Consider the following 15,331-nt stretch of genomic DNA (forward strand, 5'->3'; position numbering starts at 1 on the left):
TCTTAAACACTTTATTTACCTCCTTCCAAAACATCTTTTTATTCTTCCTAAAATTTAATGGTACTCTCTCACCCCAACTCTCATTTGTTAGTGGTTTTGATGCACTAGACCGGGTTATAGTGATGGGTGACTTGAATGCAAATGTGAGTAATGTGGCAGTTGAGGGAATAATTGGTATACATGGGGTGTTCAGTGTTGTAAATGGAAATGGTGAAGAGCTTGTAGATTTATGTGCTGAAAAAGGACCAGTGATTAGGAATATCTGGTTTAAAAAGAGATATACATAAGTATACGTATGTAAGTAGGAGAGATGGCCAGAGAGCGTTATTGGATTAAATGTTAATTGAAAGGCGCGTGAAAGAGAGCTTTTTGGATGTTAATGTGCTGAGAGGTGCAACTGGAGGGATGTCTGATCATTATCTTGTGGGGGTGAGGGTGAAGATTTGTAGAGGTTTTCAGAAAAGAAGAGAGAGTGTTTGGGTGAAGAGAGTGGTGAGAGTAGGTGAGCTTGGGAAGGAGACTTGTGTGAGGGAGTACCAGGAGAGGCTGAATACAGAATGGAAAAAGGTGAGAACAAAGGATGTAAGGGGAGTGGGAGAGGAATGGGATGTGTTTAGGGAAGCAGTGATGGCTTGCGCAAAAGATGCTTGTGGCATGAGAAGCATGGGAGGTGGGCAGATTAGAAAGGGTAGTGAGTGGTGGGATGAAGAAGTAAGATTATTAGTGAAAGAGAAGAGAGAGACATTTGGATGATTTTTACTGGTAAATAATGCAAATGAGTGGGAGATGTATAAAAGAAAGAGACAGGAGGTCAAGAGAAAGGTGCAAAAGGTGAAAAAGAGGGCAAAAAAAGATATGAATAAATAAATATCTTTAATCCTGAAATACTCCTGTCTAGCTTAAGATTATGAAATCCTTGCATGTATTTGGGTATGTTGGTAGTTGATGCATTGAAGGAAAACTCAGAGATAGGAAACCAGAAATTATGTATAATGCTTGAGTGTGATCAGACCATAACAATGAGTGATTGGATAGTAGCTTTCAGGAAGACTTAGAAAAAGGATTTCAGCCTCAGAATTACCACCCAATAACTTCATCTGGTCTGTAAATATATTTCTTTGAATAGCCTCATTATTATTCAGATTTTATTCTATTTTTCTGTAGTGGCATTTTGCTGTATATTTGATTTTCATGAAGTGAATTTTCATTATACACAGTTGGATGCTGTTGAGATGAAGGAACAGGAAGATGATCAGGTCTCCAAGAAGAGTGATGTTGGATCGAAAAAGTCTAAAAAAGTGAGTATGTGTTTTTTGTTATTAATTAATGTATGATATGGAGACAAGTGCAGAAAGGTTGGAGAATTACTGTAGCAACTTTAATGATTTTGTTTAGGAGACTTATATTTGTTCTTATACGTAACAGTAAGATAATCACATATGTTCACTGTTTAGTGAAACTAGTATCTGGAATGGTAACATTCCAAATTTCATTGTATATTAAATTCCTGGACTTGACAGTAAGTTGAGACCTCTTGTTTGGCTTAATTATTTATTTCTTAATACATGAGTGTTTCCTTGCATAACAAAATGGGTCCTCTGTGGTGTAGCGTTTATCGTTCCTGACCTTGACACATTCATGAGCCTCCCAGTGTAGAGTACATAGGGGTGAATCCTGCTTGTGACAGTTGTCCCTTAGTCAGTGCAGCTGTTCATCCACCCTTAGAGGTTGGTTGATGTAATTAATATAATGAACGTAATGAATACCTGGCTTTGCTTATGAATGGGGCAGTTAAGGAAGGGAATGCAAGAGTTTTGGAGAGGGGCAAGTTTACGGTCTGTTCTGGATGAGAGCCAGTTGTTCGATGATGAGACAGTGCTGGTGGCTGATTCGGGTGAGAAACTGCAGAGGTTGGTGACTGAGTTTGGTAAACTGTGTGAAAGGAGAAAGTTGAGACTAAATGTGAATAAGAGCAAGGTTATTAGATTCAGTAGGGTTGAGGGGCAAGTTAATTGGGAGGTAAGTTTGAATGGGAACATCAGTGAAGGGGACTAATGGGGAGGTAATAACAAGTTGAGGTCAAGTGAGAAGGAGATAGAATGAGTATTTTGAAGTTTTGTTGAATGTGTTAGATGATAGATTGGCAGGTATAGGGTGTTTTGTTTGAGGGGATGTGCAAAGTGAGAGGGTCAGGGAGAGTGGTTTGGTAAACAGAGAAGAGGTAGTAAAAGCTTTGCGGAAGATGAAAGCCGGCAAGGCAGCAGGTTTGGATGGTATTGCAGTGGAATTTATTAAAAAAGGGGGTGACTATTGTTGACTGGTTGGTAAGGTTATTTAATGTATGTATGATTCATGGTGAGGTGCCTGAGGATTGGCGGAATGTGTGCATAGTGCCATTGTGTAAAGGCAAAGGGGATAAGAGTGAGTGCTCAAATTACAGAGGTATAAGTTTGTTGAGTATTCCTGGTAAATTATATGGGAGGGTATTGATTGAGAGGGTGAAGGTATGTACATAGCATCAGACTAGAGAAGAGTAATGTGGTTTCAGAAGTGGTAGAGGATGTGTGGATCAGGTGTTTGCTTTGAAGAATGTATGTGAGAAATACTTAGAAAAGCAAATGGATGTGTATGTAGCATTTATGGATCTGGAGAAGGCATATGATAGAGTTGATAGAGATGCTCTGTGGAAGGTACTAAGAATATATGGTGTGGGAGGCAAGTTGTTAGAAGCAGTGAAAAGTTTTTATCGAGGATGTAAGGCATGTGTACGTGTAGGAAGAGAGGAAAGTGATTGGTTCTCGGTGAATGTAGGTTTGCGGCAGGGGTGTGTGATGTCTCCATGGTTGTTTAATATGTTTATGGATGGGGTTGTTAGGGAGGTGAATGCAAGAGTTTTGGAAAGAGGGGCAAGAATGAAGTCTGTTGTGGATATCTCTCTCTCTCTCTCTCTCTCTCTCTCTCTCTCTCTCTCTCTCTCTCTCTCTCTCTCTCTCTCTCTCTCTCTCTCTCTCAAGAAGGACCAGAGAAGGGGGCCAGGTGAGGATATTCCCTCTAAGGCCCAGTCCTCTGTTCTTAACGCTACCTCGCTAATGCGGGAAATGGCGAATAGTATGAAAGAAAGATATATATTTTATTATTATTTTGCTTATTATATATATATATGTCCACGCCTGCACATATACATACCTATACATCTCAACGTATACATATATATATACACACACAGACATATTCATATATACACATGTACATAATTCATACTGTCTGCCTTTATTCATTCCCATCGTCACCCCGCCACACATGAAATAACAACCCCCTCCCCCCTCATGTGCGAGGTAGTGCTATGAAAAGACACCAAAGGCCACATTCATTCACACTTGGTCTCTTGCTGTCATGTATAATGCACCGAAACCACAGCTCCCTTTCCACATCAAGGCCCCACAGAACTTTCCATGGTTTACCCCAGACGCTTCACATGCCCTGGTTCAATCCATTGACAGCACATCGACCCTGGTATACCACATCGTTCCAATTCACTCTATTCCTTGCACACCTTTCACCTCCTGCATGTTCAGGCCTCGATCACTCAAAATTTTTACACTCCATCTTTCCACCTCCAATTTGGTCTCCCACTTCTCCTCATTCCCTCCACCTCTGAGACATATATCCTCTTTGTCAATCTCACCATGTGACCAAACCATTTCAAAACACCCTCTTTTGCTCTCTCAACCACACTCTTTTTATTACCACACATCTCTCTTACCCTATTATTACGTACTCGATCAAACCACCTCACACCACATATTGTCCTCAAACATCTCATTTCCAGCACATACACCATCCTCCGCACAACTCTATCTATAGCCCACGCCACGCAACCATATAACATTGTTGGAACCACTATTCCTTCAAACATACCCATTTTTGCTTTCCAAGATATTGTTCTCGACTTCCACACATTCTTTAACGGTCCCAAAACTTTCGCCCCCTCCCCCACCCTATGATTCACTTCTGCTTCCATGGTTCTATCTGCTGCCAAATCCACTCCCAGATATCTAAAACACTTCACTTCCATCAGTTTTTCTCCATTCACACTTACTTTCCAATTGACTTGTCCCTCAACCCTACTGTACCTAATAACCTTGCTCTTATTCACATTTACCCTCAGCTTTCTTCTTTCACACACTTTACCAAACTCAGTCCCCAGCTTCTGCAGTTTCACACCCGAATCAGCTACCTACGCTGTATCATCATCGAACAACAACTGACTCACTTCCCAAGCACTCTCATCCACAATAGACTGCATACTTGCCCCTCTTTCCAAAACTCTTGCATTCACCTCCCTAACAGCCCCATCCATAAACAAATTAAACAACCATGGAGACATCATGCACCCCTGCCGCAAACCAACATTCACTGAGAACCAATCACTTTCCTCTCTTCTTACACGTGCACCTGCCTTACATCCCCGATAAAAACTTTTCACTGCTTCTAACAACTTGCCTCCCACACCATATATTCTTAGTACCTTCCACAGAGCATCTCTATCAACTCTTATCATATGCCTTCTCCAGATCCATAAATGCTACATACAAATCCATTTGCTTTTCTAAGTATTTCTCACATACATTCTTCAAAGCAAACACGTGATCCACACATCCTCTACCACTTCTGAAACCACATTACTCTTCCCTAGTCTGATGATATGTACATGCCTTCACCCTCTCATTCAATACCCTCCCATATAATTTACCAGGAATACTCAACAAACTTATACCTCTGTAATTTAAGCACTCACTTTTATCCCCTTTGCCTTTGAACAGTGCCACTATGCAAGCGTTCTGCCAATCCTCAGGTACCTCACCATGAGTCATACATACATTAGATAACCTTACCAACCAGTCAACAATACAGTCACCCCCTTTTTTTTTTTTTTTTATAAATTCCACTGCAATACCATCCAAACCTGCTGCCTTGCCGGCTTTCATCTTCCGCAAAGCTTTTACTACCTCTTCTCTGTTTACCAAATCATTCTCCCTAACCCTCTCACTTTGCACACCACCTCGACCAAAACACCCTATATCTGCCACTCTATCATCAAACACATTCAACAAACCTTCAAAATACTCACTCCATCTTCTCACATTGTTATCACCTCCCCATTACCCCCCTTCACTGATGTTCCCATTTGTTACCCTGTCTTATGCACTTTATTTACCTCCTTCCAAAACATCTTTTTTTTTTTTTTTTTTTTTTTTTTTTTTTTTTTTTTTTTTTTATACTTTGTCGCTGTCTCCCGCGTTTGCGAGGTAGCGCAAGGAAACGGACGAAAGAAATGTCCCAACCCCCCCCCCCCATACACATGTACATACACACGTCCACACACGCAAATATACATACCTACACAGCTTTCCATGGTTTACCCCAGACGCTTCACATGCCTTGCTTCAATCCACTGACAGCACGTCAACCCCTGTATACCACATGACTCCAATTCACTCTATTTCTTGCCCTCCTTTCACCCTCCTGCATGTTCAGGCCCCGATCACACAAAATCTTTTTCACTCCATCTTTCCACCTCCAATTTGGTCTCCCTCTTCTCCTCGTTCCCTCCACCTCCGACACATATATCCTCTTGGTCAATCTCTCCTCACTCATTCTCTCCATGTGCCCAAACCATTTCAAAACACCCTCTTCTGCTCTCTCAACCACGCTCTTTTTATTTCCACACATCTCTCTTACCCTTACGTTACTTACTCGATCAAACCACCTCACACCACACATTGTCCTCAAACATCTCATTTCCAGCACATCCATCCTCCTGCGCACATCTCTATCCATAGCCCACGCCTCGCAACCATACAACATTGTTGGAACCACTATTCCCTCAAACATACCCATTTTTGCTTTCCGAGATAGTGTTCTCGACTTCCACACATTTTTCAAGGCTCCCAAAATTTTCGCCCCCTCCTCCACCCTATGATCCACTTCCGCTTCCATGGTTCCATCCGCTGACAGATTCACTCCCAGATATCTAAAACACTTCACTTCCTCCAGTTTTTCTCCATTCAAACTCACCTCCCAATTGACTTGACCCTCACCCCTACTGTACCTAATAACCTTGCTCTTATTCACATTTACTCTCAACTTTCTTCTTCCACACACTTTACCAAACTCAGTCACCAGCTTCTGCAGTTTCTCACATGAATCAGCCACCAGCGCTGTATCATCAGCGAACAACAACTGACTCACTTCCCAAGCTCTCTCATCCCCAACAGACTTCATACTTGCCCCTCTTTTTATTCTTCATAAAATTTAATGATACTCCCTCACCCCAATTCTCATTTGCCCTCTTTTTCACCTCTTGCACCTTTCTCTTGACCTCCTGCCTCTTTCTTTTATACAACTCCTAGTCATTTGCTTTATTTCCCTGCAAAAATCGTCCCAATGTCTCTCTCTTCTCTTTCACTAATTATTTTACTTCATCCCATCACTCACTACCCTATCTAATCTGCCCACCTCCTAGACTTCTCATGCCACAAGCATCTTTTGTGCAAGCCATCACTGCTTCCCTAAATACATCCCATTCCTCCCCCACTCCCCTTATGTCCTTTGTTCTCACCTTTTTCCATTCTGTACTCAGTCTCTCCTGGTACTTCCTCACGCAAGTCTCCTTCCCAAGCTCACTTACTCTCACCACTCTCTTCACCCCAACATTGTCTCTTCTTTTCTAAAAACCTCTACAAATCTTCACCTTCACTTCCACAAGATAATAATCAGACATCCCTCCAGTTGCACCTCTCAGCACATTAACATCCAAAAGTCTCTCTTTTGCACTCCTATCAATTAACATGTAATCCAATAATGCTCTCTGGCCATCTCTCCTACTTACATATGTATACTTACGTATATCTCTCTTTTTAAACCAGGTATTATCAATCACCAGTCCTTTTTCAGCACATAAATCTACAAGCTTTTCACCATTTCCATTTACAACACTGAACACCCCATGTACACCAATTATTCCCTCAACTGCTACATTACTCACCTTTGCATTCAAATCACTCATTCAGCTGCTCCCAAAACACTTGCCTCTCATGATTTTTCTTATGCCCATGTGCTTATGCACCAATAATCACCCATCTCTCTCCATCCACTTTCAGTTTTACCCATATCAATCTAGAGTTTACTTTCTTACACTCTATCACATACTCCCACCACTCCTGTTTCAGGAGTAGTGCTACTCCTTCCCTTGCTCTTGTCCTCTCACTAACCCCTGACTTTACTCCCAAGACATTCCCAAACCACTTTTCCCCCTTTATCCTTGAGCTTCGTTTCACTCAGAGCCAAAACATCCAGGTTCCTTTCCTCAAACATACTACCTTTCTCTCCTTTTTTCTCATCTTGGATACATCCACACACAGACACCCCAATCTGATTCTTCAAGGAGGATGAGCACTCCCCGCGTGACTCCTTCCTCTGTTTCTCCTTTTAAAAAGTTAAGATACATGTGTATGTGGGTGGGTTGGGCCATTCTTTCATCTGTTTCCTTGTGCTACCTCGCAAATGTGGGAGACAGCGACAGTATGATAATGATAATTATTTATTTATTTATTTTGCTTTGTCGCTGTCTCCCGCGCCTGTGAGGTAGCGCAAGGAAACCGACGAAAGAAATGGCCCAACCCACCCCCACACACATGCACACACACACACGTCCGCGCACGCAAACATACACACCCACACATCCCAACATACACACATATATACACACACAGACGCACACATATACACACATGCACACAATTCACACTGTCTGCCCCTACTCACCCCCATCGCCACCCCGCCACACATGGAATAACATCCCCCTTCCCCCTCATGTGAGCGAGGCAGTGTCAGGAAAAGACAACAAAGGCCCCATTCGCTCACACTCAGTCTCCAGCTGTCATGCAATAATGCCCGAAACCACAGCTCCCTTTCCACATCCAGGCCCCACAGAACTTTCCATGGTTTACCCCAGACGCTTCACATGCCTTGATTCAATCCATTGACAGCACGTCAACCCCGGTATACCACATCGATCCAATTCACTCTATTCCTTGCATGTCTTTCACCCTCCTGCATGTTCAGGCCCCGATCACTCAAAATCTTTTTCATTCCCTCTTTCCACCTCCAATCTGGTCTCCTACTTCTCCTCGTTCCCTCCACCTCCGACACATATATCCTCTTGGTCAATCTTTCCTCACTCATTCCCTCCATGTGCCCAAACCATTTCAAAACACCCTCTTCTGCTCTCTCAACCACGCTCTTTTTATTTCCACACATCTCTCTTACCCTTACATTACTTTCTCGATCAAACCACCTCACACCACATATTGTCCTCAAACATCTCATTTCCAGCACATCCACCCTCCTGCGCACAACTCTATCCATAGCCCACGCCTCGCAACCATACAACATTGTTGGAACCACTATTCTTTCAAACATAGCCATTTTTGCTTTCTGAGATAATGTTCTCGACTTCTACACATTCTTCAAGGCTCACAGGATTTTCGCCCCCTCCCCCACCCTATGATTTACTTCCACTTCCATGGTTCCATCCGCTGCCAGATCCACTCCCAGATATCTAAAACACTTTACTTCCTCCAGTTTTTCTCCATTCAAACTTACCTCCCAATTGACTTGACCCTCAACCCTACTGTACCTAATAACCTTGCTCTTATTCACATTTACTCTTAACTTTCTTCTTTCACACACTTTACCAAACTCAGTCACCAGCTTCTGCAGTTTCTCACATGAATCAGCCACCAGCGCTGTATCATCAGCGAACAACAACTGACTCACTTCCGAAGCTCTCTCATCCCCAACAGACTGCATACTTGCCCCTCTTTCCAAAACTCTTGCATTCACCTCCCTAACAACCCCATCCATAAACAAATTAAACAACCATGGAGACATCACACACCCCTGCTGCAAACCTACATTCACTGAGAACCAATCACTTTCCTCTCTTCCTACACGTACACATGCCTTACATTCTCGATAAAAACTTTTCACTGCTTCTAACAACTTGCCTCCCACACCATATATTCTTAGTACCTTCCACAGAGCATCTCTTTCAACTCTATCATATACCTTTTCCAGATCCATAAATGCTACATACAACTCTGTTTGCTTTTCTAAGTATTTCTCGCATACATTCTTCAAAGCAAACACCTAATCCACACATCCTCTACCACTTCTGAAACCACACTGCTCTTCCCCAATCTGATGCTCTGTACATGCCTTCACCCTCTCAATCAATACCCTCCCATATAATTTCCGAGGAATACTCAACAAACTTATACCTCTGTAATTTGAGCACTCACGTTTGTCCCCTTTGCCTTTATACAATGGCACTATGCAATCATTCTGCCAATCCTCAGGCACCTCACCATGAGTCATACATACATTAAATAACCTTACCAACGAGTCAACAATACAGTCACCCCCTTTTTTAATAGATTCCACTGCAATACCATCCAAACCTGCTGCCTTGCCGGCTTTCATCTTCCGCAAAGCTTTTACTACCTCTTCTCTGTTTACCAAATCATTTTCCCTAACCCTCTCACTTTGCACACCACCTCGACCAAAACACCCTATATCTGCCACTCTATCATCAAACACATTCAACAAACCTTCAAAATACTCACTCCATCTCCTTCTCACATCACCACTACTTGTTATCACCTCCCAATTAGCCCCCGTCACTGAAGTTCCCATTTGTTCCCTTGTCTTATGCACTTTATTTACCTCCTTCCAGAACATCTTTTTATTCTCTGTAAAATTTAATGATACTCTCTCACCCCAACTCTCATTTGCCCTCTTTTTCACCTCTTGCACCTTTCTCTTGACCTCCTGTCTCTTTCTTTTATGCATCTCCCTCTCATTTGCATTTTTTCCCTGCAAAAATCGTCCAAATGCCTCTCTCTTCTCTTTCATTAATAATCTTACTTCTTCATCCCACCACTCAATACCCTTTCTAATCAACCCACCTCCCACTCTTCTCATGCCACAAGCATCTTTTGCGCAAGCCATCACTGCTTCCCTAAATACATCCCATTCCTCCCCCACTCCCCTTACCTCCTTTATTCTCACCTTTTTTCATTCTGTACTCAGTCTCTCCTGGTACTTCCTCATGGAAGTCTCCTTCCCAAGCTCACTTACTCTCACCACCCTCTTCCCCCCAACATTCTCTCTTCTTTTCTGAAAACCCATACAAATCTTCACCTTAGCCTCCACAAGATAATGATCAGACATCCCTCCAGTCGCACCTCTCAGCACATTAACATCCAAAAGTCTCTCTTTCTCACGCCTGTCAATTAACACGTAATCCAATAACGCTCTCTGGCCATCTCTCCTACTTATATACGTATACTTATGTATATCTCGCTTTTTAAACCAGGTATTCCCAATCACCATTCCTTTTTCAGCACATAATGATAAATGATGATAATAAATTGATATATATATATTTTTTTTTTCCATGTGAAAATTTTTGTTGACGAGTGATAGATGAAGACTGTGCTGGTTGTGCTCAGAATAGATAATTATGTCATTGCTTTAGCTGCTTTAGGAACCAGTATTATACAACAAATGAGATTTACGATGAATGGAGAAGTGGTGGTCAAGGGAAACAATGATATGGTACAAACAATTTATGGAGTGATTGCTCATTGCTAGCTGTGCCATCATGGCAGTATCTCATGGTAGGTATTTGTATGTTGGTAGGTATCCATGTAGGGATCTGTGCATTTACTTCAGTGCTGCATCTGGCCATATAAAGTACATTTCCATTTTTGGTATATATCTTTTACATATATTTCTTTCTTCTTATAATGGGAAACAGAAAATTTGAATGAGCACACCTTCCTCCAGTATCCTATAGGGGATCTGCATGTTAACTTCTGCACTATACTGTGGCCACACAGTGTATGTTAGTTCACTGTTTTGCGTATCTTTTATTTACATGCATTTCTGTTAAGGGAAACAAAATTTGAATTTTTATTTATTTTATGTAACTCTGGATGATCTTTGACAAGTTACCTGGCAAAGTGTTTATATTCACTATGTCTCCAGAATCTAGATGTTATAAGCATTAAACTGATGGATATATCTACAGTGTGAAAAGATGACTTTTTCGTTAGATGGAAAATCTGCTGGGAGGGTGTTCATTGCTTAGTATCACATGAACGGGCATGTTTTAGGTTTACTTATAAAGTTTCTGACTTATTAATGATGCACTTCTCATAGAATATAAGTATAAGTGATTTTATTCTTGTAGAATATGTGTAAATGATTTTATTGTTGAGTGAAATAAGTCCTCATAATGTTTTTTCTTGTAATTCACATGAAGAGAGGTGGTGGAGATACGGTAAGAGAATTGCTTAGTCTCTTTTGCATGGTTCTTAAGTCATATACTTCTAAACTTATTTTGTAAACTTTTTTGTAGTAAGTAACTGTCCCTTTTTCATTTTTTAGGCTTTCATTTTGCTTACGTTTCTTTGGGGGTTTCCCCAACTGTTTTGATGTGATATAGTAACTTTTCATGCTAATGTAAGTTTTATAAGAATTTGGTTTTATTTTTATGCAGAGAGAAATATGATAGATTTAAAAACTGTGATAGGCATAAGTCTTTGTTGAACTTGAAATTTTCATAAGTACAGGACAAAAGTGTTTGATGATAGAGTGGCAGATGTGGGGTGTTTTGGTCGAGTGGTGTGCGAGGTGAGCATCGGAGAGTAGTTGGGTAGAGAGAGAAGAGTCGGTGAAAGCCTTGTGGAAGATGAAATCTGGCATGGTGGCAGGATTGGATGGTATTGCATTTGAATTTATTAAGAAAGGGGGTGGCTGTGTTGTTGATTGGTTGATAAGGATATTCAGTGTATGCATGGATCATGGTGAAGTGCCTGAGGATTGGCGGAATACATTTATAGTGCCATTGTACAAAGGCAAAGTGGATAAAGATGAGTGTTCAAACTACAGGGGCATAAGTTTATTGAGTGTACCAGGAAATTGTATGGGAGGGTACTGATTGAGAGGGTGAAGGCATGTAGAGGATGTGTGGATCAGATGGTTACTTTGAAGAATGTATGTGAGAAATATCCAGAAAAGCAGATGGATTTGTATGTAGCATTTATGCATCTTGAGAAGCACATGATAGGGTTGATAGAGATGCTCTGTGGAAGGTCTTAAGAATATATGGTGTGGGAGGTAAGCTGCTAGAAGCAGAGAGCTTTTTATCAAGGGTGTAAGGCATGTGTATTAGTAGGATTAGAGGATAATGATTGGTTCCCAGTGAAGGTCAGTCTGTGGCAGGGGTGTGTGATGTCACCATGGTTGTTTTGTTTCACCGTGAATGGGGTGGTTAGGGAGGGAATGCAAGAGTTTTGGAGAGTTGGCGAGTATGCAGTCTGTTGGGGACAAGAGGGCCTGGGAAGTGAGTCAGTTGTTGTTTGCCGATGATACAGCAGTGGTGGCTGATTCAAGTGAGAAACTGCAGGAGGTGGTGAGTGAGTTTGGAAAAGTGTGTGAAAGAAGCAAGTTGAGAGTAAATGTGAATAAGATCATCAGGGTTAGTTGGGGTTTAGTTGGAATGGAGAACAATTAGAGTATGTGAAGTGTTTTAGATATCTGGGAGTGGACTCGGCAGTGAATGGAACCATGGAAGCAGAAGTGAGTCACAGGGTGGGGGAAGGGGCAAAATTGCTGGGAGCTTTGAAGAATGTGTGGAAGGCAGGAACATTATCTCGGAAAGCAAAAATGGGTATGTTTGAAGGAATGGGGGTTCCAATAATGCTATATCGATGCGAGGCATGGGCTATAGATAGGGTTGTGCGGAGGAGGGTGGATGTGTTGAAATGAGATGTTTGAGGACAATATTTGGTGTGAGGTGGTTTGATTGAGTAAGTAATGAAAGGATAAGAGAGATATGTGGTAATAAAAAGAGTGTGGTTGAGAGAGCAGAAGAGGGTGTATTGAAATGGTTTGGTCACATGGAGAGACTGAGTGAGGAAAGATTGACCAAGAGGATATATGTGTCAGAGGTGGAGGGAACGAGGAGAAGTGGGAGACCAGATTGGAGATGGAAGGATGGAGTGAAAAAGATTTTGGGCGATCAGGGCCTGAACATGCAGGAGGGTGAAAGGCATGTGAGGAATAGAGTGAATTTGAATAATGTGGTATACCGGGGTCGACGTGCTGTCAATGGATTGAAGCGGTGCATGTGAAGTGTCTGGGGTAAACCATGGAAAGTTTTGTAGGGCCTGGATGTGGAAAGGGAGCTGTGGTTTCGGTGCATTATACATGACGGCTAGAGACTAGGTGTGAACGAATGTGGCCTTTGTTGTCTTTTCCTAGTGCTACCTTGCGCGCGTGTTGGGGGGAGAGGGGTGTCATTTCATGTGTGGCGGGATGTGTGGCGGGGCATGTTCAGGCCCCGATCACTCAAAATCTTTTTCACTCCATCTTTCCACCTCCAATTTGGTCTCCCACTTCTCCTCGTTCCCTCCACCTCCGACACATATATCCTCTTGGTCAATCTTTCCTCACTCATTCTCTCCATGTGACCAAACCATTTCAAAACACCCTCTTCTGCTTTCTCAACCATGCTCTTCTTATTTCCACACATCTCTCTTACCCTTACATTACTTACTCGATCAAACCACCTCACACCACGTATTGTCCTCAGACATCTCATTTCCAGCACATCCACTCTCCTGTGCACTACTCTATCCATAGCCCACACCTTGCAACCACTATTCCTTCAAACATACCCATTTTTGCTTTCCAAGATAATGTTCTCGACTTCCACACATTCTTCAAGGCTCCCAGGATTTTCGCCCCTTCCCCCACCCTATGATTCACTTCCGCTTCCATGGTTCCATCTGCTGCCAGATCCACTCCCAGATATCTAAAACACTTTACTTCCTCCAGTTTTTCTCCATTCAAACTTACTCAATTGACTTGACCCTCAACCCTACTGTACCTAATAACCTTGCTCTTATTCACATTTACTCTTAACTTTCTTCTTTCACACACTTTACCAAACTCAGTCACCAGCTTCTGCAGTTTCTCACATGAATCAGCCACCAGCGCTGTATCATCAGCGAACAACAACTGACTCACTTCCCAAGCTCTCTCATCCCCAACAGACTGCATACTTGCCCCTCTTTCCAAAACTCTTGCATTCACCTCCCTAACAACCCCATCCATAAACAAATTAAACAACCATGGAGACATCACTCACCCCTGCCGCAAACCTACATTCACTGAGAACCAATCACTTTCCTCTCTTCCTACACGTACACATGCCTTACATCCTCGATAAAAACTTTTCACTGCTTCTAACAACTTTCCTCCCACACCATATATTCTTAATACCTTCCACAGAGCATCTCTATCAACTCTATCATATGCCTTCTCCAGATCCATAAATGCTACATACAAATCCATTTGCTTTTCTAAGTATTTCACATACATTCTTCAAAGCAAACACCTGATCCACACATCCTCTACCACTTCTGAAACCACACTGCTCTTCCCCAATCTGATGCTCTGTACATGCCTTCACCCTCTCAATCAATACCCTCCCATATAATTTACCAGGAATACTCAACAAACTTATACCTCTGTAATTTGAGCACTCACTCTTATCCCCTTTGCCTTTGTACAATGGCACTATGCAAGCATTCCGCCAATCCTCAGGCACCTCACCATGAGTCATACATACATTAAATAACCTTACCAAACAGTGAACAATATAGTCACCCCCTTTTTTAATAAATTCCACTGCAATACCATCCAAACCTGCTGCCTTGCCGGCTTTCATCTTCCGCAAAGCTTTTACTACCTCTTCTCTGTTTACCAAATCATTTTCCCTAACCCACTCACTTTGCACACCACCTCGACCAAAATACCCTATATCTGCCACTCTATCATCAAACACATTCAACAAACCTTCAAAATACTCACTCCTTCTCCTTCTCACATCACCACTACTTGTTATCACCTCCCCATTAGTGCCCTTCACTGAAGTTCCCATTTGCTCCCTTGTCTTACGCACTTTATTTACCTCCTTCCAGAACATCTTTTTATTCTCCCTAAAATTTAATGATACTCTCTCACCCCAACTCTCATTTGCCCTCTTTTTCACCTCTTGCACCTTTCTCTTGACCTCCTGTCTCTTTCTTTTATACATCTCCCACTCAATTGCATTTTTTCCCTGCAAAAATCGTCCAGATGCCTCTCTCTTCTCTTTCACTAATAATCTTACTTCTTCATCCCACCACTCACT

The 15,331-nt window shown here is 42.1% G+C and overlaps 1 protein-coding gene across 2 annotated transcripts in view; it reads left to right on the forward strand.

Annotated features, from left to right (window-relative positions):
- Top2 (topoisomerase 2) overlaps nt 1-15,331 on the forward strand; it is a 151,045-nt gene that overhangs the window by 105,450 nt on the left and 30,264 nt on the right. The window contains exons 21-22 of one of the 2 annotated variants that reach the window (XM_071658510.1): nt 1,218-1,298; nt 11,393-11,410. In XM_071658510.1, coding sequence (XP_071514611.1) covers nt 1,218-1,298; nt 11,393-11,410 — 99 coding nt within the window. The remainder of the gene's footprint in view (nt 1-1,217; nt 1,299-11,392; nt 11,411-15,331) is intronic. The other variant, XM_071658511.1, reaches the window with a different exon arrangement.

Source organism: Panulirus ornatus, chromosome 66, assembly GCF_036320965.1.
Source record: "Panulirus ornatus isolate Po-2019 chromosome 66, ASM3632096v1, whole genome shotgun sequence".
Classification (NCBI taxonomy): domain Eukaryota; kingdom Metazoa; phylum Arthropoda; class Malacostraca; order Decapoda; family Palinuridae; genus Panulirus; species Panulirus ornatus.